We start from the raw sequence: 27,152 nt of genomic DNA on the forward strand, positions 1-27,152 counted from the left end.
TGGGGTTAGCTTAATTCAGTTAAAACATCACCAGTAACATATTAAACTAAATTTCATTATAAAACCAATCCACACTGTGTTGAAAGAATATACATTTTGAAACTATTAAAGATGGTTTTGAGATAAAAGTGTTTGGCGATGAAGATTAAAACAAATGTGAGTGAAAGTTTTTTTATTAAGTGGCAACCATGTACTGAAAAACAATCATAGCCAATGTTTATTGTATGTTGCAGAGAAATCATAGGAAATGGGCTTCAAGCAATTTAAAAGCACTCACATGGAAGACATCATGCACAAACTGAACGAGTAAATACGTTTCTTTATATTTTACCTTTTGGTTTGTACGCACTGGTTTGTGGTGATATTTGTGACAACTCAGTAAAGCAGAAATGACATTGAATTGCTTTTGGTTTCAGATAGAAGCCTTTTATCATTTTCACCATAATATTTATTTTAAGTAGAACTGAAAGCATTTGTAAATTCAATGCTTCTGCTTTTTATGCACAGTATATCTTGAATTTTATGTATAACGTTGATACAAGTACAGGAAACTGTAGGCTATGCATAATGCACTAATCTTGTAATGATAAGTTATATAGCAATGCTATTTTCTCTGGTGTCACGCCTTTTTTCTTATTTCCAACTCTTTTTTTCTGATGCTGAAATTGGCTACTTTTGTTCCAAATAAGTTTCTGTAACACTGTATTGAACATAATCCTATATGGATCTGGAGTTTTTTTATTCTTCATAGTTTTTATTGAAGTGTTTTAAATCAGCTTTTTGTTTCAGCAAAACAAAACTTCAGTGGATTCAAAGCAGTTGCAAATAAAATGGCCACAGAAAATTGTTGCATTGAAATAATATCTTAAGTTTTTTTACTTTATTAAATTCAAAAGTACTTTGGTTTCTATGAATTTTTACAGCAATTGTTTACGTTGTAATTTAGTTGCTTTGATTGATGTTTCTTGGAGTGAATCTACTGAAGGTTGTAAAAAGTATTTGATTTATACTTGAATTTGTTCAAAATAGAGAAAGGAAATCTGGAAATGGTTATTGTGACGTCACTTTGACTGCTGGAGATGGTGAATTTTCCAGCCACAAATGTATCCTTGGAGCGTTTTCAACCTTTTATCAAAAGCTTTTCTCTGCAGAGGTGAATTTTGTATATTATTTGTTTCTTTGTTGATAGTGAGTATGGAAAGTGGTTACACATAAATTACTAACTACAGCCCAAAATTTGTTTGCTTCTTTATTTAAAATGTAAAAGTTTTACGAAAAAGTGGTAAGCCTTTTTTGGTTATCACTTGAACTAAATTTGAGAATCAACGCTTTTATATTTTGTAGATAATTCAGAAATTTAATCTGTCATCGTTTATTTTCCTAAAACAATGTATGGAATTATTTTGTACCCTGAAGAAGTTGTTTTTCCATATTGTAACTAAATATTGGAATTCCTTAACTTTGAACACACAGGACTGCTACATACATTGTTAATTTATTTGAAGTGTGAAGTTATAATTTTAGAGCATTTATATAGAAGATTTTCCTGCTTAACAGCGCCAGTCCTGGTATTGACAATGCAGCTCTAACTGTAAACAAGAAAAAAAGAACTATACATGAAATGATATAGAAAAAAAAAGTTTTATGAAGATTTATTGAATTATAAAGAATTGAACAATGCGGTTATTACTTTTTTCAAAACTATTCAATCACAAAATACATAACAATTGTATATTGCGGTCTAGGCTTGGCATAAAAAAAATAATTTATTGGCGTGCTTCTGGACATTTCTTGTGTAAGCTACTTTATGTAACAAGTACATTGACTGTGGGCAGAGACGCCACTGTTTCGACCTTAAAGTCTCCATGCAGTAAGCGTTGATGTAGATCTGACAACATTGTTAGAAAAACAAAAGTAAGTAGATAAAATGTAATAACGTAATTTAAAATTGTTTTCACTTGAAATTTGGCTAGGCTAGAGATGATATTATTAGTCAAGCTGAAAGGCATTTTCATTTCTGTACAGCTCCCGATTGTTCATTTGCACAAACTCATTCATTAGTCAAACTCATTCATCAACATCATAATCTAGGTAAACGCGTAATGCAATCACCCAGCTTTGATCATTTTGTGAATTGTTAGATGAAGGAAAAGTATGAAAGCAAAGCAAATATCCACGGAGTGAAAGAGGATACCATGGAAACTGTTTTAAACTTCATGTATACTTGTGAAGTGGTGGTCACAAGTGAAAACGTATACAGTTTGCTTGAAGCTGCAAATTATTTGCAAATTCCAAGTAAGTGTTAACGATTGCTTAAAAATAAATTAATCTTTTTTTGTTCTACGATTGTGAAGAATCGTTTTTCACCACAGCTTATGATAACTTTAATCATTTAATACAATCAGTTTTTTTTGAACATTTTTGTTTTTAGATTGTGGCGAAGAAATCAGCACAACGGCAGAAGTTATAATTTTTAACTTGTTGATGAATAATTTTGCATCAATTTTTATTGAACTTACTTGTTAGTGTTGGCTCCTTTCCTGAGCTCATTTGTGGTCACAGTAGGATAGGTTACCTCGAAACATTAACAAACAATTATTGTTTTACGTTTTTACATTTATTTATATTTCAAATTTCATAGCAAAGGCACCAACGAGTTGGCAGTTTTATTTATTTATAAATTTTTTCAACAGGTTTCATTGCACAATAAGGTTTTTCACTGATGTTGGTTGTTGTTTAGATCTCAAGCAATATTGCATCGAATTTCTTCTTGATGAAATTAATGTGACGAATTGCTTAACAATTCAAGCATATTCGAAAATGTATGATCTGGACCAAGTTGTGGCAAAAGCAAACATTGTCATTGCTGAAAACTTTGAATCAGTCATCGATGGAAAAGAGTTCAAAGAGCTAACACCATACGTGATGTTTGAAGTGATGCTAGTGGAAGAGAAAAAGGTTTGTAGGCCTATTTCAAATTAAGACTACAAACAGAATTTGACAATCACAAATTCAACTAACAAAATTAAATCAGACTTTTCGCCAGTTATTTAATTTGTGAGCATTGTACATGTTCTTGGGCAAGTCACATAATCATGGCAAGTGCTACGTGTGGATGCGAAGAAATGCAGACGGCAAGTCACATGCAAGTAATCATTGCCCGTTCAATGCAAACCATCCCTTGATATCAAATGCCTATTGCACTGGTCAACAAAATGAGAAAAAAAATTTTTGGCAGGACATCTAAGAGTGTTTTCTGGGGTTTTCAAGGTCGCTGATTACGAATATGACATTGGTTTTGGCCGATTGACTCTAGTTTAGAAGATACCTATACCCCTAGATTAGCCCAAATTAGTGTATTTACCTGTATTTACCCCCTAAAAATCTCACCAAGAAGTACGTAAATCTTATCAATTTTGTTTGATATGGCATAATAATTAGTAACGAAAGCTAATTTAGAAATTACTGTAAAGTCCTACGTTCCGTCCTACATTTTGCTCCTGTACCAATTGGACATTCTCCCAAGACGAAAGAGGAGTATGATGCCATCAAACTTGTCCTTGAAAACCTTGACTACAATACCCATAAGTGGCTCATCTGTGTTGACATAAAAATGGTCAGTTTTCTAATTGGTCAACAAAGTGTACCAAGTATCCTTGCTCCCAGTGTTTTTGGAACAGCAGGACAAGAACCCAGCACTGGCGCAAGAAAAACTGGCCAGAACGCACCAGTCTTCAAGTTGTGACAGCCAATGTAATGAATGAACCTTTAGTTCCCAGGGATAGAATTGTATTTCCTCCTCACCTCTGCACATTAAATTAGGGTTAATGAAGCAGTTCGTCAAAGCATTGGAGGAGAATTGCTTCAAGTACATTTGCAGTCATAATTTCCAGGACTCTCCGATGAAAAGCTTAAAGCTGGTGTCTTTGATGGACCTCAGATTCGAACGTTGATGAAAGATTCGGATTTCACCAGTCACATGAACAGCAATGAACTCACTGCATGGAACTCCTTCAAGGATGTAGTACAAAACTTCTTGGGGAATCACAAAGCACCTAATTACAGAGAATTAGTTCGGAAGATGTTATCTGCAATTGGAAAACTTGGAGCTAACATGAGCATTAAAGTTCACTTCCTATTCAGCCACCTTGACAGATTTCCTGATAATCTTGGTGATTACAGTGAAGAGCGGGGAGAAAGGTTCCACCAAGACATCAAGACAATGGAAGAAAGATATCAGGGCAGATGGAATGAGCACATGATGGCAGACTATTGCTGGAACTTGTTGAGAAACTGCCCAAACGTTTCTCACAAGCGAAAATCTTACAAGAGACATTTTTTCGGGGCAAATTTAGTTAATAGTTTTAATCTTATTGTATTTCATACCATTATTTTCAATTTACAATGAAAAAGATAATGTGGTTCCTTTTATCTAAATTGTATATTATACAAGGTTGATTGACTGATTTAATGCAACATTTTTTAGTGTTTTATGTACTTACACTACTGCACGGTAGGGTAGGCTATATGATTGTGTATTTTGTGTATATGACATCGGTAACATCAAGTTTTTAAGTATGACAAATCTAATATAAAATCCTTAAAAATCTCGTGATGTTGCTGTATTTAAACTTAAAACTGTCTTTATTGTTCACAATTGACCATTAAATTGCATTTCTGAAATATCTAATATGGTTAAACTGTTTTTTTGATCTTGCGCATAAGGCTCAAATATGGGATTTTGGTCAAAATGACCTTATGCGATATCTCCAAAACTAGAGCCAATTCGGAAAAACTAAGGCCATATTCAGAATTAGTGCCCTTCAAAACTCCCAAAAACACTCTAACTTTGTCTGCCAAAAAATTCGTGTTGACCAGTGTTATCCATGGTAGACACACAAGTAAGCAATAACTAATTGGGGAGTGCCTAAATAGTTAATACGCGACAAAATATCGATGTTTACATGATTTATAAAAGCTTCAATAAGTGAATTCTACTTAAATGTACGGTAAGTCGATTTGAACCAGTGCAGAACAGCAGCTTTTAAGGTTGTAATGCTGATACTTACAAAACAGTTAAAATTTGTGACTGCCGTTCTTATTCATAAGTGTAAATAATGTTCGCAAGTACTGGACATAACATTCTGGTAAATTGTTGGCTTTGGCATTATCTGCTTTCCATTCAATTAACTGAGCAGAAGAACATGGAGTCGACATTTCATATCTTGTTCTGTGACGTAATACTCATTTGTGATGAAGTACAGTAATAATAATTGATGACGTCATTCAGGTATCTTCGGAAGATAATGTTTTTCATGGGCTCATAAATTGGGTCAAACATGACGTCACCACACGTAAGAAGCACATGGTTAAACTTTTCAGTTTTGTTAAACTTGGAAAACTATCCTGGAATTTCTTGCAAAATGTTGCATTGAAAGAGGTAAATCTGACAAATATTACAATTAGTAATCACTAACTGACATGTAGCAACAGTGAGCATATGTTGTTGATGATGATAATTCTTATATGTTTGTAACGGGCATGGTTGTGCTAGGAAAAATAAATGAAGTGGAATATAAGTAAATATCATCAAAACAGTGCTGTCCAATGCCCATTCAATATTGTCACTTATGTTATCACTTTGAAAGTTCGTAGGAGATAGCATCATAATGTACTACATACTTGTACAGATACACTCATAAGTCTAAATAAGATTCTTCAACAATTAGTGAGAAGAATTACAAGAAGTATTACATTCAGCTCACCATAGCGATTGGAAACATAACACAAGTTATTACAATAACAAGAAGTTTTTGAATACAACGTTACAAAACAATAAACTAACGTACTGATGTAATCAATGTAAACTAAACAAAAGTGGCTCCACTCCAACATACGGCTTCTGTTGTGGAGAAGGACTTAAGTATCTTTAAATGTGATTTTTTTTACAAATGATTTTATGTGAATTTGTGAAACCGATGTTACAACAAACAACAACTATCTGATGAATATTAAAGTAATGACTTGTGTGTAAATTTGCTAAAGTTCCTTTCAATTCATTAGGAATTGATTACGACTTCATTGGAATGTACAAATATTTTACTTCAATCTGCAATTCCACGTGCTGCTGCAACTGAAGTCCTTCCCGCTCCTTCAACAAAGGAAGGTTTGGACAACTTTTTAAGTTTAAAATTTTTGTACTGTATGTAAGAGTTGTTCATTGAGTCACAATGTCCCACAGCTTTTATGACCCACAAAGCTTGTGTCGCATTATTGATGAAAGTTAGTCATAGCAGAGTCAAATGATTCAGATCGTTTGTTTATTGACGTCACTAATCAAAGATTTTGTTAGGAAAATATACGAGGAGTCATTTTTTTCTACTTTTCATCAACAACTTCATACATTGATTCAGCGCAAATTGAAAGAAAGTCATACAATTCGAATTGTCTGTTCAGTGACTCCAAACGTCTAAAAATATCTGTGTGATTTTCCTAGAGGTTAATAAATTCAATAAATCAATAAATTATTGTACAATCAATTTTTTCATTGATCTAGTGATGCTAACCGGTGTAGTAGCGGTGGGATGGCGCAGCGGATAAGGTGCTCGCTTACCAATCATGCAATCCTGGTTCGACTCCCGGCTTAAGCTGGTTGTTGAAAAACACCGCTCACCTCTACGCAGGGTGTAATAAATTGGGTGGGCGTAGTTGCTGAAGTAAAGGCGGCCATGAGAAAGGAACTGGCCACCCTACTCTCGTTAGTGCCGAAGGCTTAATCTAATGAGAACCTTATTTTCTTGTTCCCCGATGCTTGGATCAAGTATGGGACTCACCTTTACCTTTTACTGCTAACCAAAATCCACTACTAGCTGTTGCATGGTCCTAAAACAGGGGTGTCTGAAGTTCGGCCCGCGGCCAAATCCGGCCTGCGATACAGAAATCGTATCAATTCAACTTGCATTATTAAAAAAATTATGCAGTAATTGTCTTACAGAAAAGAGAAAGGCCGGCGAGAAAAGTTAAAATCATAATTGCGAAATCAACTATTGTCCTGAAAAGCATAGTAATTAGTGATAGACGAGCATTCATTCATTTTCTTGCTACCGAATTCAACGAACGGCATTCGAAATTTTTTTTGAATCGAAACGAATTGACGCCCATTTGCTAATATAGCCACTTAGTCATATTATGTAAGATTAGCCTACCATACTCAGCTTGCATTGACGATAATGTTTTAGTTTGCTGCAACTGGTTTACTTATTTGGATAGATTTTGTATTGAAAACAAAAAAATGTGATATAACACTCATATATAATACTCGCATATAATTGTTTACGTACACGACGTAGTTAGCTTACTCAACCCAATGAACACACGTGTTAATGGTACGTTCAGTGGCGTACACAGAATATTCTTACTGGCGTTCGATATACCGCAATTTGACATTTTGCATTAAGAATAGCCTAATGCTATTTTATAGTCTAACTAAAGATTGAGGTTGCCGAGGCTATCTGTTGGTGAAATATAAACTCTCACGGTCTTTGCGTATGTCACTGTAGGTCCACTTTTGGATTGAATTATGAGATATGTAAATATGAAAAGCATGATGGTAGGTCTAAACGGATAAGTAAAAACTGATAGTTCGATTATTTGGCAATGTTTTTACATTAAAGAATAAATTGAACCTCTCTGTGAAAGTTTAAATATCGAATGCAATTTATTACGATAGGTACTTTAAACCAGATTTATCGCATTTTGAACGTACATAACGAAAAAGAAGGCCTGCTCTACAGGAGCGTGTGAGCACCATCTCACCCCCCTTCAGAAATTTATTAGTGGGTCTCTACTTTTTAGTATAGATGCCTAAAATCTTTTTCAAACCATAGATTGTGAATTTGGATCAAAAACATCAGACTGACTCCACAATCTGTTGGGACTACGTCTTCGACTACATAACAATGCAATGAGATATGGAGTTTAACTAAAATAAGTAAAAGATTTTCGCAGGGCCATTTTCAGAGAATAATTTGGCAATGACAAAGGCCGTTTCTAAAACGTATAATTGCATTACTTTTGAAATACAAAAAGTAAAAACTAAGGACAAGAATGACGCAGTGTTGGTGTTGAAAAAAAAGACGTTTAGTTGAATCCAGAACAGCCTACTTAAACAAGGTAGTTACAAAAATTTGACGACGTGGAGTTTCCTTCAGTATGCAATCCCTCCCTCCCCCTCCTGAAGAGTTTTTGAATTAAAAAAATCATCTCAAATGCAAAAGTAGCATATGTGCAAGATAATCCCTGTCAACGTTTCTGGGTGCTATTATTGAACATTTTTGTCGTTTCACGAGCATTTCATTTTGGACAAGTCTTATGCTATCAACCTTAGAAAGACATTTTCCAAGAAAGCGAGAGCGTAGTATTATTTCTTCTGTAAACTGCAACAAAATAACATAAATTTACTGGTTTCGCTTGTTTCAAATAGTTATTCCAATTGCTCATAAACAATACAAAACAGATGGATGCAGTCTAAGCTATAAAATGTCAAGTTTCTGTAATAGTATTGTCACATAGTTTATATACAATTACCGAAAAGCATTGCACTAACTAAATATGAACAAAGGTAGGCCCTGAAACAGAGATGTGAGCCCGCTATCTGAGGATCTGGAAGAGGTAAATAGGGCCTTGCGTGATTTAAGCTATTGAATATTGAGCTTCTGCAGCATTAGTTACAAAACTTTTTCATTTTAAATAGCCAAAAAAAATTAAACAAACCAAAATGAGTTGGCCCCTAAACAGCCGTGCCCTCGGGGGTACGAGAGGCGGTTAATATGGCCTTGCTATCCAAGACCACTTTTGAACAGTAACATGTTTGCACAATCACAAAAACGCAAAAAGATCAACATTGTTAAGGGAGGAAGGGCATGGCCCAATGTCCTCCTCTGCGTACGCCACTGGCAGTGAACATGAGTATTAGCTGTGAAACATGAGATCACTTGAAGACAATGCCTAGTACTTCAAACTATCAATGATTGCTTGTTGTACATCAACATGAATATGCCGCCACTCTCTGAAAAAACATAAGATCTGTTTTTTTGCGGTGGATGGACGATAAAGATCGCAAAGTAAAAAAAACACCAAAAGCAGGAAAGCAAGAGTGATTTGCAAAAGTTTTAAATAACAATTATTATTATTATTATAACAATGACAAATGTACAAAATCAGAACGAAACAAAAATTTCAGACGGAACAAAAACAATTTAACGCAAATTTTGAGAACGTTAATTTCCTCTTTTTTGCATGACATAATATACAATGTACATTGACATGACATATGTTTCTTGATAACTAACCTATAGTTGTCTTGCCACAAACCTCTTTTGTGTTTTTCAAAGTTGTTCTTAATGTGACATCATATCAAAAGCGGTTTTTAATTAAACCAATCAAGCGCTTTCACTGACTTCAAAAAAAAAATTTTAAGTATTTTTTTAATATTTTTCATCTGTTTTTCTTTTACTTATCAAAATTCAACTTGATTGGTTATTATCGCCTCTCTTCAGTTTTCACAAAAAAAGGGTTTTGCACAGTAGCCTAAATGAAACTGTGACGTATGACAAACAAAACCAAGAGCGATGTAACCGGTAAAGCTGCTTTTGCTTAAGTTTGCAATTTTGTAGTTTTCATGCCACATGGTATTATGTAACTGTTTTCTTAGAAAATGTGCAGTGATAAAAATTCCTTAGAATTCGGTATACAAGAGCGGACTTGCAATCTCGCATGTAATGAGAAGTCGTATACCATCAGTTGATAATGTGTGAATGAAAGTCTTTAACTTTTCATCCCCGTTCAAGCTTGCGGGTTCTTGCGCTGTACTTGCTGTAAAAATCATATAGACACGCTGATTGTTATCAAATATTTTAAACTGCTTCATTTTTTGTTTGTTTCAGAATCGAGAAATCAATTTCTTACGTTTCATGAAAAAAATGTGTGGAAGTATGACGTAAGAAAGAAAGAAGCAATTGACTTCCTGGTAAAACATTAAAAGCTTTTAGGTTTACTGTTCCTAGGATGAGTGCATTTATTGTTTGATGTGGTGCGCTCAAAAACATATTGTTTTACTATGAGTTGTGAGCTCCAAGCTGTTAATATTTAAATGTTTTTGTGTTTGTGATATCTTGCTCTTCAGCAAATGCATCACATGCAGTTGCAATGATTGCACTCGACGTTTCACAATTGATGTGAAATTATGTCGGGCATTCAAGCAAGTCTTGTGAAATCGTGACGTTGTTGATCTTACGCATTCTTAACAATTTATGTTTCTTCAGAACACAAACTTTGATCACGGGTGGGGATCAGCTGTTTGTCATAAAAGTGAGGTTTTTGTTATCGGTGGAGATGAAACTAAAGTGGTTGAAAGATTCAAGTTAAATGATGAGGAATCTGGTTGGACTCAACTTGCTTCCACAAATGTTGTGAGAGATGACGCTGCTTCTGTGGTTTTCAATGGTAAGAATCCACTTGAGTTTAGATTCAAATTAAGTAGGTCCCATAACTTGTAGATAAACTCATATTTGTGACAAAAGTGATGAATATTAACAACGATGAGCGCCGAGTGCGCATGTGACACGCACCACACAACTTTGTTCTGGAGTGCCACATCCTCGCTAATGTTTCATCTTCATTTCACTCGCTCAACAATTTTTTTACGCAAATTTTACTATCGAGCGTTTATGTTTTATAGGTTGATGTTTGATGAGATTACTTTGGTTTGTTTGGAAGTTTGGTCCGAAATGCCACATTCTCGCCAATGTTTGCGTTTAATTTCGCTCGTTCAACAATTTCACTATAGTTGATTTAATTTTTCAAGGTTGATGTTTGATGAGTTTTTTCATTGATTACGACATTTGCGTGATAGCCGCTTTTTCATATCTCGTCCGATCTTATTTTTTAGACAAGTTAGGCCTAATTGTGACTTTACTACATTAATTACAACTTTAAAAGTTGTTATTTTTGCGTACTTGTTGAATAGCATGCTTTCAAACAAAATTTTGAAATGGTTTTAATAATTTTTTTTGCATTTTGCAAAATTCTGATAATAAACATCTTGGTGCTCTCGTATTTACTTAAAGTGATCTCTAAAGTACGTTTCAGCACACAGTAAGAAAACGGGAAAAAATTATCTTCTGACAGAAATCATATCTACAATAGTGCTCGAAGAAAGACGACCTGGCAACATATTGCGATATAAAATGACTTAGGTTTGCTCCAGTCAGTTCAATTTTGTTCAGTGAGCTCAACAAGCTGACATTGAAAATTATTAGTTACACATGAAGGTGATATGATTGGAAGTCCTCTGAGCGTGGTTACGTTTATTCCTAGGTAACCCACTACATCGCTTCCCTACCCCTTTCTGCTGAAAGTTATTCTGCATCAAAATCACCACTTGTATTTAAAATTAATGTCACATTAAGTTCATTAATATGTATTTGAAGTAGTGATTGCGAATGTCTTGAACCGATAACAGAAAAGAGGGTCGGGCGGTATCTTGACAAAATTTTTCTTTTGTGTAAATGCTAATCAAATTATGACGCCACGACCTGGTAAACTCTGTAATAACATAAATTGACATTGTATGCCATTTAGCCTTCAGAACAATGTTATATGTGCTAGAAACCCTGGCTTGGTGACGTAATGAATAGAACGCCCACCTCTTGATCGGTAGACATGAGTTCTATACCTTGTCGGGTCGTGTCTGAGACGTTATAAAATTAGCACTAAACTTTGTTCTTGCTTAGCACCAAGCATTGAAGAAATGGATTCGGTGTAACAATCTACCCGTCCGTACGGCTGCGATCGCAAAGCACTGAGAGCAACGCATAGGATCCAATACGCACATTATAATGTATCAACAATAAAGTGCAGAGTTTTATATGTCTATGTCACCTTATGTTAATAAATGACAATAAACTCATACAGAGAAAATAGATTTGTAAAACATTCTGCAAATCAATAAACTCGATATCCAGCTTTGTGACATAAATATCATCTGAAAGATTGTAGCGAGCATGCAAAAAAAATTCTGTGGAGTACGAAAACAATTTTCATGGGACTTACAATAAGATGTTAACTTATGTTTGTATCAAAAGGATATTTTAAATGCTTGCTGTAGTGATTTACTTTTACTCTGCTGCAGAACAAATTAGGTCCAAGATGAAAGTTTTTATAAACCCTGTGACTATCTTATACTCATGTTGATACATCGCCTCGACCATACATGTCATATTGACTAGCATAATAAAACAGATTTAAACAACCTAATTATGGATTCAGAATCGTTACTGTGAACATCATCACTGCAGGGCAAATAAGGTTCCGAATAGCCAAGGACAAAATTAAATTGAACCCCACTGATCTGTAATATTGCAACAGGCCTATTTTGTTGAAAACAAAGTTTGGTTGTTTTTGTTGAAAGGTGATCAAATAGTTATAAACTTGTAATATTTGAAGCAAATCTGGTAAAGGAATTTCTTGAAATGAAAAGTTGAACTCGAAAGGAGACCAACGCAAAGGGATTTTTTATAAACGCAAACAATTTTGAAGTACTCTGTGTGTTGCTTAAACAACCCCTGAGCCAAACAAGTTCATATGCATTGACCGAGCACTTTATACGCAAGACCAAGCATTTTTCACTTCATGAGGCTTTCTGCGTTGTAAGATTCTAATGCATTTTATATTTGTTTCGAGCCCATAACGAAACCAAACTTCTACGATTTTGAATAGAAAACAAGAAGTTTTTCTTTCAAAATCAAACAGATTTTTTTTTAAACTTTTCAAAATAGAACAAAACTATGTTATCTTTCTCAGCAATCGAGTGTAGCAAGAATTGACAGCGACAGACACCAATGTTTCCCCCATGAGGCTGGTATTTTTTAACTTCCAAATCATTGCAGCTCTGACGACGCATATGATATGCATATATATTAGGCTGGCGCAAAATCTCTAAAAAAAATTTTTTTTATTTTAAATATTTCGTCAGTTTGGAATATTGTTCCTTTTGGTAAATGTATCTCCTACACCAAATTTTACAAAAAAATATTAACGTTTGACCCTGGAATTTTTTCAAAATATCGAATATTCGCTTATCCCTGAAACTGCTCACTCGCTATCTTCTAATGCACTCTAGCATCTTAATGGACACAATAAGAGGCAGTAACACAAACTTGTAGCAAGCAAAGTAGTTTAATTAGCAATTCCATGAACACTGACACATGTATTACTCTCAAAATGTCGAATTCTACCACATTTCAGGCATGATTTTCTTTGTGTACTCTTCACGTAGTAAATATCTACTGCTTTCAGTTTCTTGAATCATTTGACGATGTTTATCGATTTTCACAGGCCAACAAAACTTTTTTTTATATAAAGACATGTGAGAGTCATTTTAAGGTATTTCGAGGCCCCTGATTCTAAAAATCCACTAAGTTTTCTCGAATTGGCTTTAGTTTTTGAGTTACAGCAAAAACACTTTTTTCGCAATTTTGAGCCCCTCTCGATTTAACGTCGTGTCGTTTACTACATAGACAAAACTGGAAGTAATCCCAGGCACATTTCTGAGTTGTATAAACGCTATTTGGAACCAATCACGTTGATTACAACCCAAACAAACAGCTATTTAATGTTTACTGGCCTAGTAACAATCAAAATATGATGCGAAGTAAGCCTGAGGATACAAGATAAAGAATATATAACTTGCGTTTTGCATTAATATATTTGTTGATTTCAACAGTCTCAGACTTACTAAGTAAGCTACTAAGTACAAACAAAATGCATACATTGTTTTGCTTAACAAACTAGACAAATAAACAAAACAAAGCTATCGATGAACAAACGCAACTCTTTATTATGATTGGCCTACTGAGCAACACCCATCAAGGTACGAAGGCCATTTATATAATTACAGAATACAAAGTTATGTTCTTCAGTAAAGTAGCTGCATTTATCCTTGCTGCGGAAGAACGTAATCTTGGCCTTGGAGTCAAGAATGCCATGTTGATCGAGATGAGGAGCCAAGTTTGCAACTACCACTTTTGATAACTAAATCTTTAACTACTACAGTAGGTGGTAGAAATGGTTTTGCGAAAAAAAACTTGACCTTGCTCCAAAACATTACTGAAGGTATTGAGGTTACTCTCAGTCATGCCCGTTTTCCTATTGTTTCAAGCAAATCACCACTTGAAACTATAGAGAGGGCAAACAAAAAACAGAAATAGCAACGTCCATGCAATGACTGCCTTACACACTCCATGTAAACATGATGGTCCAACTTCCTTCGAACATCCTCACCGTGCAGAAGTATCAATTTTCATGATGATTCCACGGCTTTCTTTATGTCATGGCACTCTGAACTTCTTAGCCTTGAGCCCAGAAACGGGTTTGAGTGCAATGTTTGCATACTTTAGGAGGAACCCAGGACTTATCTTGATCACCCAGCTTTATGTCAAAGTAATAATAATAATGCTTGTTTTTATATAGCGCTGTATCTATCGCAAAATGTGTTGGTCCTCTGCGTTGCTTCATGCAGCAAAATATATTTGGGTTGTTTGTACAGCATCCTACTTGTCAAAGGCATATTTTATTTGCCTATATGCCATTTATTTAGCCTATAGACCAGAAAAAACTTCTTGCAGCAAAGACTTGACCTTAGCAAAGGCTTGGAATAAAACTTCCATTTGTACAAGTATCCATTTCAGTAGGCCTACCTTTTCAATATAAAGCTGCATTCATAAACACATGACTTTCGGGATATTTTTCTTGTGATGTAGGCCTACTGATTCACAACTGTTTTCATTGAGTATTTATGTCTCCCTTACGTTAAACACAGTTCATTTCAACCTTTGCTTGCGTTTTGAACTTTCGTGCAATATGAACCAATTGAACTAGACAAGTGCAATTATGACATCATAATGGTAAACAGGGCTGAAAATAAGTAATTTGCTAATTGAATGCTTTTGAGAAACGATTTCAAAAATATTTTCATTGTTGAATATCTCGAAAACTAGAGGCAATTCGAAAAAACTAAGTGCATTTTCGGAATCAGGGGCCCTGAAATACTCTAAAATGACTCTCATCTTTTATGCCAAATTTTTTTGTTGGTCTACGACGTTATAGATTCACTGACTGAGAAAAGGCTGTAAAATCAACTAAAATGACACTAAAAGCATGCACTATTAGTGACTCTCAGACTTGGAGTAGGGTGAAGATGTTCCACGTGGAAGTTAACAGAGGAAGTGACGTCAAAATCACGTGGTCAAATTTTGAGAAATCCTTTCTTGAGATAGGCTACTTCTAAACCACTTCGAAATTTACTAATTTTTCAGAAAAATTCAGAATTTCTCCTTGGGTGAACCAGGGTCAAAGGTCAAAACCCAACAAAAAATTTTGGTTTACAAATATCAGTGAGCAAAATGGAACATTATTCCAAACTGACAAAAATTTTAAAGAACATCAAGGAAAATGAGCCACCCTAATATATATCTTCATGTGCAATACTTGGAGTGATTGAACAACGAAAAGATGAAAATATTAATAAGAGTTCAATTGTAATACTGCTTCCCAGTAAACATTAAACTTTCCTAACTAGCCCATGTGTTAAAAAGGTTACTTGCCCTGGCATAGAGGGCGAGGACGTAGTTTATTTAAATTTTTATTTTTGTTTTTTTTAAAAACTCTTTTCCATCCCTCATTTTCCTCCGCCAAATATCTTTTGTTAGAGAAGTAATAAACATAATCTATAATATAGCTTAGTAATAGTCTATTACTGCGTAGTTTATTTTATTTTTTTCTCGTCGTCCGTTTTTATTTTTGAAAAACTTTGTGCCATCCCTCATTTTCGTCTTCCAAGAAATCTTTTCTGGGGAATTAGCAAGCATAATCTATACACTCACACTTAGTGTGGAATGAATACGGAATAACTTTCTGGTAACGAAGGTGTCCACTTAACTCAAGGAGTTTTTCGTTCCTACCTACTTCCAGAAAATCATCAATGTTCTTTTTTTGAAGATCTTTGAATCAATAAGAATAGCAACATAAATTATTGGTTTGTTCTCTGATTGTTATGTAATACAAAATAACACGATTTTAATTATGCTTTAATTCCAGCGTTTATACATAACAAAATTTGTTCGCATTGTTTATTATAAATTTGTATTCTTTTTGGCAATAATTATGAAAATGATTAAATCTATTTATTCAATTTTCTATTGTTTATTTAATCTATTATTCTAAACAAAAATTACCATTGAAGAGAACCATTGTTTATACATGAACAGATTCCATCTTCACTGTTGGTGGCGAGAAAGATAATGACACTGCTTTAACTTCCTGTGAAAGTTACAACTTTGTTGAAGACAAATGGTACAACAGCGTTGATATGAATGAAGGTCATTGTGGTCATGCTTTGGCTTCCACTGGAGGTTTGAACTTTGTTGAAAAATTAAATAAGTGTAATCAATGTGTTGTGATGAAGTAATTCATAGATGGTGCCAACACTGTTATACAGTAAAACTCATTTATTAAATTTATAAGTAAATATTATGAACTCATAATAATCCAATATCTCATAATTTCATTGGTTTTACAAACCATTTTTTATTCTATTGAGAACAAGAGCATGATCACAATCCCATTCGATTCATGGTGGGATTGATCAATCTCATCAAATCGAATGTTTTCAAACTGTAATTATTGCACAGTGAGTCGACTGTTACCATTACTGCACAAGTGCACAATGCTCAAGACCTTTTGTCGTTCTTACCTCTTACCTCGACAGAACTGCGTTTAAGGACATAAATCAGTCTTAGTTCGAAAAACAAGAAACAATAATTATCGTCCGTCATCATTTGTCTCTAATAATTCCTTTTTATAGCAGCAAATTATACTGTTAAACAAGTTTAAATGGACTTTACAGAAACTAGGTTTAAGAGATAATTTTAGAATCCTGATATTAAAAATTATGTCCGATGTTTTCTATTAGTTTGAAACGAAACGCACAAGAATCTCTGAATGCTGAACGCTCCAAAAACAACATGCTTTGAATGATTTTTCGCCATTTCATTCAACATTGAACAATTACCACAAAATGAAATAATTGATAACTACTCTGTGCTCCTTTCTTTGTTCATTATAATCATCTTATTGGTTATCGACTACGTGTCTGAGAGGTGAGAGCGCTTGCACGATGCTGATGACGTCGGTTCGACACCTATCCATTGTGCCTTGGCACACACAATGACATGCTTGAAGGTGGACACGAAGGTTGGCTTCCTTGTCTTTACGTCCACTTAATATAAATCTTCAATGACAGAGCCCAAGTATGGATATGACAAAACTGCTTACTTGGGTTTCGAGAAAATATAAAGAAACAAATAGTTGGAAAAAGTGTCAGCTGAAACTGTTCAGAATGAACTGCAACAGTTTTGGAAACCCAATGGATACGTACAAACTAATGTACCTTTAATTAAATAATGATTTTAATATTGTTTTGAGTCTCAAAACTTTTTGTGGACTGCAAAGAAAAAACTCATTGTGTGAAGTGTTGTGGGTTGAAGCCTACTGTAAGGAAGAGGAGAGGTTAGATTACAAACATTATTATATCGGTATAAGGCCTTTATTGGAGACAACGATAATAACAATTAACAACTCATATCATATTTTCGAACGTAATTGTACATGACACCATAATACTTGAACGATTTTTAATTCCCTCTGAACAGTCAAGCAAATATTAGCTTATGTTTTTGGGATATTGTATAACCTATAAAAATCATTTATTGAAAACTAAACTTTTATACCTTACGGATTTTTGAAGTCGTCACTCAGTTTGCATTTTTTTAAATATCTTTTAGCTTTAATGGTAATTTCAATCAATATTTTTCCAAAGTGAGTTTCATTATTCTTTGTTGTTGAAGCAAACTGTGGACGTGTTCATTAATATATGGGTTGTGAGAAATACAACGCATGCGTAATTTGCATGCATTTGCTCAATTGGCCCTTAATCTGTTACTTTTGTACGTTAAAGCCAATTGTTTTCACGTCATACATGCCTTTTAAACGACCTACCACTGTCCCAGTCCCCTGGCTTTGCTACTGCTTCTATGCGTTTTCCTTGATCTCACGAGTTTGTCAGTTCAACCGATTGCGTTTCTTTTATATATCCGTTTCGTTTCGAATTATAGATGTATCGATATATCTGTATCGATATCGGCCATTTTTGGAGTATCGGTATCGGCAAAATTTGGCCGAATTTAAAAATGTAGAAAAACACATTTGCTGCAGATTTTTCACATTTAGCAAGAAGATTTTTTGAAGTACCGTAGTAACTAACGTCACACTGATGTAAAATAATAACCTGTTCTAATGTTTGATACCTCACGTTCCCATGACTTCTTGCGCGCGCCTTCTGGCATTGTAGGTAACTTGCAGTGATTATTTCACTCAAACAAAACGTTTTGTTTCAGCAGTTTTGCGTTGCTTCATTCTTGAATTGTAAATGAGACCTAATTTCGCCAATGTTTATCATGAGGCATTCCATTATAATTCAACAAATTTCAGAAAGAAATGTAACCACTTGGTTTCAAAAGGTGTTAGTTTTGATATATTTTGTTGTTTTAAAAATTTGAACTTGAGCAAAAAAAAAATTTTGAAAATCGGACAAACGGTTTTTGAGATATCGCGTTTTGAAATTGTGTGTCACTAGGTGGCGCTGTTGATGTTCCCAATGGTTTTTTATTTTAAGGTTATATTTGGGGTAGAAAGTTGGTTGAAGTGTCTATTCCACCATTTTTCATGATGCAGATTTCAAAAATGGTCTCAATTTTAGTCTAAAAGCATTAGCTAAGGAGTTATGGAGCATTTTAAAAAATTTGGGGGACCAAATGCCAAACCTCAAATTGTCATGTGGGCAACGAGATATCCCAAAAAAAATTTTCTGTTCTTTAAAGTTTCTTGCATATACTTCATGATAGTATAATATTTTCTTTATGAGACTTTTGTCCTTTTTTCACAATGCAACCTTATATCAAAGATCTATTAATGCAATATTTGAATGATGCTTGCTTATGATGTTACAATAACAAATTACAGATTTCCCCAAAAAACTTTTTTTCATTGTGAAAATTGCCCGGGAGAACAAAATTTGACTGCAATTTTGAAACAAGGGCTGGTTTTCCCAGGCAATTTTCACAACAAAAAAAGTTTTTTGGGGAAATCTGTGATTTGTTATTGTGACATCATAAGCACGCATTATTCAAATATTGCATTAATAGATCATATAACTTCTCATGCAAGTCTTTGATAAAAGGTTGTATTGTGAAAAAAGGACAAAAGTCTCATAAATAAACAGTATATTATCATGAAGTATACGCAAAAAACTTTAAAGAACAAAACATTTTTTTGGGATATCTTGTTGCCCACATAGAAATTTGGAGGTTGGCATTTGGTCCCCCAATTTTTTTTAAATGCCACACAATTCCCTATCTAATTCTTGTATACTAAAATTGACATCATTTTTGAATTCTGCATCATGAAAAATGGTGGAATAGACACTTCAACCGACTTTCTACCTCAAACATAACCCTAAAATCAAAAAACATTGGGCACATCAACAGCGCCACCTAGTGACAACCACAAAACTTCAGAACGCGATATCTCGAAAACCGTTTGTCCAATTTTCAAAATTTTTTTTTGCCGAGATGCATTTTTCACATACTATAACATATGCTTTAGTCATCAAAATTGAAGTCTTAGTGGTTGTTTGGATTTGTTGAATGATAATGGAATGCCTCTCATGTGTGTTTCTTTTTTATTTCCATTAGAGCATTAAACTATTTACGCTTTTCTTTCATACGACGTCATGAAATTACATTTCAAAGCGGCGTAATGACGTAACATCATCTCAACATTTTATCGAATTATGATTCAACAAATTCGATCACCACAGGTGGTTTGGTATGTGAAAAATTAATTTGCTTTGACTTTGAAGTTCAGTTTAACGAAGTATCCATTAATTAATATGTGGTGTACGTAGTCAAATTCCATATCAAGAATAAATCCATATGATTTTTAAGGTTTATATCTGCTCCGTAGATCAGAAAAAATAAGGTTGAGGCGTAACAAAACCTTTTGCTGATTGGTTCAGTGAGGATTCTTTGTGCCATTGCTTTCATGTTGAGTGATTAGACTCGTTTTCAATTCATTCTTATTAGACATGACGTATTAACATTACAATACATCACAGCAACATTTCGTAATTAGCATTCATGGATATGCTTTAGAAGTTTTTTACAGACCGACATTTTTGTTGCATCAAAGAGCAATTATCGCTAGGCCTGTTAGAAACCACATAAATGTTTTCGCCAAAGAAAATGAAGCAAACACAAAATGAAGTCAAGGTTTTGTTTTAGGGCACAAACTATACCTGTTAAAACCAGTGGCGTAGCTAGGGAATGTGCCGCCCGGGGCGGGTTCAGATTTTTCCGCCCCTTCAAGAAAAAGCATGTGAAAATGAAATGCGTTTTTTTATCAGGTTATAATCAAAATCAAAAATCGTAGTCTGAAAGTGCCGCCCCCAGATGTGCCGCCGGGGGCCTTCCGCTCCTCCCGCCCCCTAGCTACGCCACTGGTTAAAACGTAAGTAATTACAGTGCAGTGTTTATGGCTTTCTAAAGGTCTTCCTATCCACTGACAAGATTTTGTATTGCTCCCGTTGATACAATAAACTTATTCAAACGTAAAACAAAGCAACAGACAATGGGTTAGATTGACTTATTGTCTGCAAACGTTGAAACAATTAAAAACCCGGTGTGCTACGAAGAGGTCATGCAAGAAAAATGCTTATTAATCTTGGTGTTAATGAACCAAACGATTACTGCCCTAATGGCTGTTGCACTGTTGGATGCAGTGGCGTTGACCACACAAATCAAATACTAAAGCCTACGTTACGTCACGATAATTATTATTATTGACTTTAGGAAATTAAGTCAACAATATTATATTAATTAGCAAAAGACGTATGTTGGCTAATGTTACTTGTTTCACTTGCGATTTTCCCGAAAGTTCTGCTGTAACGTTTTCAGAAGCAAACGTAGTTTTCATCTACCCTACGTTTCTTGTAAAGTCAAACGGTTTAGCATTATAAATTTTCCTGACGTTGCTGTGAAGTGACAAATTGTGAAAAATCGCCGCAAAGCATCTTGGCAGTAGCCTACAGAATGACGTTCAGTCAAGCACAGAAATCGTCGATTTGCACGACATTTTGTTTGTCAGATCGTGACTACGTACGCGGTTGTGCAGCCTAACCAAGTACATGCGTTCAAAAGTAAATTTCAATTCGCTTTTTACTTTTCGCTCATTTTTTAAAATCTAATTGAGAAGAACCGAAACGCTCAAATTTATATGAAATAAATAAATAATAATCTCTAATTGACTGAAAGGGAAAAATATGATTGTTTAATGTTTGAGGATATCTGTCAGCTACTCTCAAAATTTTAATCTTAAAAATTAGCCAAACAATGCAACATTACATCAACCAAACGCAATAAAATTGCTGATCACTGTAATCTCAGGTCATATAGTGTCGAAATACCGGTCAAATACTTGCAACTTCTAAACGAGAATTATCACAGTTCTGAGGGAAAACCTCGAAACTGGCAACTGCGATGCCAATCGGCGTGTGTACGCTTGCACAACGTATTTGTTGCACTGCTTGCGGGCAGTTCATCCATGATGAATAACGTAAATATGACGCGAAAAAAAGATATATACCGAATCCAATTAAAGGTTCAAATTATTCAAACAGTTTAGAATTCGAATCGATTCGGTTTCGGTATTCCAAACTGCTCTTCCTTGCACGCAATTTGGCAACATCACAAGACAACGATGTTCTTTGACTTGTCAGGAGCAAGTGGTGATCACTGTGGGAGTTCGTTGCTTAGCCCGTAGCCTACTTACGCTGTCATGACATTTTTGAAGCTTGATAAGTTTATGACAACAAAAGGTTAAAATTAGGTCACAAACTGATAGAACCAGTCTATTAAAAATAACCCAATTTCATGGGTTTTTTGAACGTCTAGCGATGTAGAAATGATGCAAAATTATACATTTTTGCTGCCTGGGTAATCTGATCAATCCTGGCAAAAGCAACAAGTAAACAACAAGCGCCCTTAGGTTGAACACTTGTCGAATAGTTTTGTATGACTACAGAAATGACTTGGTTTAAATTTTATATGTTAATCCATGGCCACCTGGAAATGCGGCCTGATTTGTCACATTTTGCAGATTTTGATTACAGCTACTGTTAGTGCTTGACTGACATTTTTTGAGATGTTTTTACTTTTTGAGGTTTCCTAATGACAAAAAACTTTTTTGTTGCCTTGGGGAAGCAGTAGCAAATGAGAAAAAGTAAGTTGAAAAACGCAAAATCAGACAGTTATTTAAAATTAACAGTCTGACTAAAATTTACAAAATCAAATTTTCTTTGTTTTTCAACATGTGAGGATGTTAAAACCTATTGTGTCATCTGGGGAAAAGAATAAAGAAGGCGTAAAAATCTAATTTTTAAAAAAAATTACTTAAACGTTCGCCCAAAGTTAGAAAAACCTGGAAATTTCTGCAAAATGTAACAAATCAGGACGTACCTTTAGGTGGCCATGGTTAATCCAAATCATGATAGCCTATGTAGAGAGTTTGCGCAAACCCTTTATTAATTTTTCAGAAACCGCAATTATGATGTTTGTTCCCTAATGCCCCAGCCCTCAATCATGACGGCCTTTTATTACTAATACACTACTATCATGGCACAACAATGCAGAGAAGTTGGATCGATTGAATCTTTAGAACTGAAATATGCCAATTCAAAAAAAAATTTAATAACTTTATGCAAAGAAAGTCAAACTTAGCATTTGATCTAACTCCTTGCTAATAGCAAAACAGTTCTTTTTGCAACACTAAAGTTTCGGCAAAATATTGGTATCGACCTAAAGAAGTGATATCGGTATCGGCGAGAATATTGGTATCGTTACATCTCTTCGAATCAAAAGTATTTGTTTTAACTTTTTTTGAATTAAACTTTTTGTGAAGGAATTCGTTTCGTTTTGACCAAACAAAGTTTGTTTCAAGCAGACCTAGTGCATGCGTATGAAGAGTAATGAGCAACATGGAAAACACACAAAAAGTATACCATGCATCTTACATTCTGTGTATCCAACTCACTACAACGTAATGCGACCTGAGATAGAAGCTATATTTACAAAATAATGATCTTCCAGTGCAACACACTGTTTGTAGTAAAAAAAATCGTTAGAGTAAAACCCAAGAAAAGAAATAGATGCAAAATGTTTGCACGTTTTTTCATCCAGAAATTAACTTTTCAATGCTTTTTGTTCACATTATCCATTTTGCACCAAATGTTGGTTCCGTTCTTTTGTTTGATTTCTTCTTTCAATAAAATTAAAATAATTTGTGATCTTAGCGTCGCAAACAAATCTTGAATCTTTTATAAAATTCATGTCTTAACTATCGCATGCAGCAAATGTTGTTTCTAAATTTTGTATTGAATTATTTAAGCTGATCAGGGCTGTGGAGTCGGAAGGTTTGTGAGGTATGTGGAGTCGGAATCGGTGGAAAAAGCACGATTCCGAATTTGGCTTGATATAAAACGAGGAACAATAGCACGTTTGTTGGTTGTGTTATTTTTGTGTCGCCGATTGTTTCAGTTTTCTGTTTTAAGTTCAGTTCTTTGTCTCAGTGATTGTTCTTTTGACTTAGTGGTAGGTACAATAGCTTATGTTTGCTCGAAATGACGTTTTTTTACAATGAAAACGAAATTCTTGGCCATATAATTTGAAACGAAATCAAGACGAAATCTTTTGCGTCAAATCAAAGTAAGTGAAGTATTTTTGAAATGTTTTCGTGTGGGACACTTTTATGCTTAAATATATGTAGCCACTCTCTTACAAGTTTTATGTATCTTTTGTGTAAAATTAAATAACGATTTCTGGTAGTTAAGTGAAGAAATACCAAGAACATCATTAAACCAACCACTCTTCTCAAAATTTAGCTTTGAATTTGAAAAAAGTTCCAGTTTTGAACGTTAGGGTTGGACAGTAAGAAATCGAGAATTTGTATATTTTTGTTCGACTGCACAGCTTTGATTTTCGTCGATTCAATTTTATGCAAAAATAACTCAATCCTAGATTGATTCATTAAGCTGTTTTGCTATTTCATGTACAGTATGTTATGATTTTCGCCAGGTTTCATCATGGGAACGGCGACATACGCACGCAGATGCTGTCACTGATGGTTGTCGAGTTTGACATTTTGGCGAGGTTGCCATATCTGTGTCGTCATGAAATATGGCACCATATTGCTATTGAAATAGCCTATATGGATGTGTTACAAATTCTTAGTTACTTCTTTGTGTATGTGCAATCACACTTGTTGCTTATTGTAGCGGACGCGGTAGTTAGCACGCGCGCTCATATGCAGCCGTCCGTGCTGACGGCGACATTCCTGGGCAGAACCGAGATCAGAACTGGCGAGGAATGACCAGGACACGATAGTCTTCTTCACTGCCTATTTTAGTGACTAGTTGACAGAATAGTACTTGACAAGATAAATTCCTTTAAGACTGCGTCGTTTGTTAACTTGACTGCTAGTTTCAGAAGAACAGAATCCAAACATAGCAAAACGAGAACACCGAACTATTGACAATCCCTCTACCGAAATACTAGCATGCTAGCGTATTACATTAGAAACTCCATCATAACAAAAAGAACTTCAACTTTGGGGAAAAAGAAACTTCATTTACGACTGCATTTTCCAGAGAATAGAATGCTGCATATTACATTTCACCATTTAACATTCTTGCTTACAAACAGAATAATAGCGAGTCTGAGTTGAATAATCCTCGAATCGTCTCGAATAGTCTAATATGCTCGGTATAGTATGGTCGCAGTTTCTTAAAAAGAACTCTGGTTTAAATTGGAGAGGCCCATCCTCAGGCATTGCCAATTCTACATGCGATCATCAAACGTAAAGCCTGGTCTACACTACAAAATATTTTGAGCTGAGCGTGGCGCATTCTTTGTTTATTTAACACAAAGCTTCTCTCGGCAACAGCGCCGTCGTCGGCCTGAAAACGTCTGGTCATCGCGAGCTTTTTTTACGCTCTGGAGAGATTCGCTTGACCAAGGTTCTGGCTCAGAATTTAGTTTGAGCTAAGGTCTTGGCATTTTGTGGGACTTTGGTGGAAAGGCAGTTTCAGTTTTCTGTAAAAATGGTACTCTGTTTCAGTTAATAGGTTAGTTGGTGTGTGTAGATAAAAATTAAAAGGTTAGCTTTAAAAAAGTCTTACATAGATCTACTTAGCTGTTAGTTTGGTTAAGGTGGCACTTCACTAGGCTTTTGGTATGATTAAAGTTGGCCTTCCAGCTAGTATGGTGGTCCTACCTCTTAGACGGATTCAAATTATCTTTAGCTGTTGGTCAGGTTTAGGTAGCACTTCACCAGGCTTTTGGTCAAACTTGGGTTGGCCTACCTGCTGGCCTTGCATTGATTGCAGTGTTCAACTGTACAAGTTAAAGGATAGCTCTAGGTCTACAATACTATTCTAGATTATTTTCAGTTGACCTATTACACTGTGTCAGTACAGCGATGGATGCGTTTGATTGATAAGTATAAATCAATTGAAGGCGAATTTCCAGCCAAATGACTTAACCAAGCAGAAAGTGACGTTGTTAGCGCTTGAATGCACACGGTCGCAAGATCAAATTTGCCAGTGTAGACAGTTTTTAGTCAGTCGAGGCTTGACAAGGCAAGCGTTTGCGCTTTTCGAGCTTGTAGTGTAGACCAGGCTTAATGCAACGGTGGATTCACTAGTCGGTCAAATACAGTGGTACTGCGATTCAGGAAGAATGCAAAGATTGATTACAAGACTGCATTCCGAAAGTACGCGGTATTTGTTGATTGGAAAGGAAGATTCTCGAATTTGACGTGACGTCACGGAATTGGCACGTGCTACGTCAGAGCTCTCGGGCGCCACACTTATCAAAAGATGTTGATGTTACAATACTACCGTAATTGCGTAATAACGTCTTACGTGACTTTTATAAAAACTAAATTTTTTGTTGCACATATTCATATTTAATAGAAAATATTTTTATTTTAATTTAAAAACTTTAGAAAGTAAATATTTAATGTCATACTTTTTGAGTTCGCGAAACGAACGGGATGTAGTTGCTGGTATGCAGCACTCCTGTAGTCGTCGCACCTTCCATCATTATTATTATTGATACAGTCGCAACAATCACTTTTGTTGCATTTTTATATTTAAGACATTGATTTATAAAGAAATCTGGGGATGAAATTGGAATATTCTTATTAACAAAACAACAATCTCCAACAGGGTTGATATACGTTGTCGGTGGTTATAATAACGGAGAGGTGCTGAACACAGTGGAATGCATGGATCCACGAGAAGGACGGTGGAGAGGAATTCCGTCGATGAAAGTTGAAAGATTTGGTTTATCTGCAGTTGTTTTGAACGATCAAGTCTATGCGATAGGTAGGATTGATTGTATTATTATATCAATGTTTGTTGCCATGTTTATATTGATCTGTTTATAATAACTAGGACATTTAAAATGTAAAGTTTTGCTGAGTAGTTCAATATTTAATAGAACACACGCAACTAAGTTCCAGGCGAAAATGAGAAAAGCTTTCAAAGTTGACAAATAAAAATGTAAATGTAAAATTAAATGATTTATTTAACAAGTTTTTTCTCAATTTTTGAGATTTGATTTTATTAACCATTTCATTGACCAGGAATCTGGATCGTTTGTTTATACAAGCTTGGGTTTAATGACAAGCGAAATAATCATCAACAGTATTACAACAAACCAAATCCGTTACTCACAATTTTTCTTCGTGGCGTTCAGGACAGCGCAGTTTGGAGGGAGTCCGCACAATTACGTCACAAGGCCAGTCCAGCACTTTGAGTGTGACGTGTGCAGCGCTTTGAGAAGCCATGTAAACAAAAGATGACAAAGCATGGATTGGTGCTACCCTACGCCCAACCAAGCACGGAAACAATTTTAACTTGA

At 34.9% G+C, this 27,152-nt stretch overlaps 1 protein-coding gene across 1 annotated transcript in view; it reads left to right on the forward strand.

Annotated features, from left to right (window-relative positions):
- The first annotated feature begins 247 nt into the window (after positions 1-247).
- The window catches only part of LOC145773868 (uncharacterized), a 35,970-nt gene continuing 9,065 nt past the window's right edge, over positions 248-27,152 (forward strand). Inside the window, exons 1-12 of the mRNA XM_082584990.1 lie at positions 248-306; positions 1,030-1,153; positions 2,142-2,295; positions 2,741-2,958; positions 3,527-3,650; positions 3,894-4,345; positions 5,291-5,440; positions 6,064-6,166; positions 9,945-10,027; positions 10,323-10,503; positions 16,326-16,469; positions 26,456-26,614. Of these exons, the coding sequence (XP_082441116.1) occupies positions 248-306; positions 1,030-1,153; positions 2,142-2,295; positions 2,741-2,958; positions 3,527-3,650; positions 3,894-4,345; positions 5,291-5,440; positions 6,064-6,166; positions 9,945-10,027; positions 10,323-10,503; positions 16,326-16,469; positions 26,456-26,614 (1,951 nt within the window). The remainder of the gene's footprint in view (positions 307-1,029; positions 1,154-2,141; positions 2,296-2,740; positions 2,959-3,526; positions 3,651-3,893; positions 4,346-5,290; positions 5,441-6,063; positions 6,167-9,944; positions 10,028-10,322; positions 10,504-16,325; positions 16,470-26,455; positions 26,615-27,152) is intronic.

This window comes from Aplidium turbinatum, chromosome 7, assembly GCF_918807975.1.
Source record: "Aplidium turbinatum chromosome 7, kaAplTurb1.1, whole genome shotgun sequence".
Classification (NCBI taxonomy): Eukaryota; Metazoa; Chordata; class Ascidiacea; order Aplousobranchia; family Polyclinidae; genus Aplidium; species Aplidium turbinatum.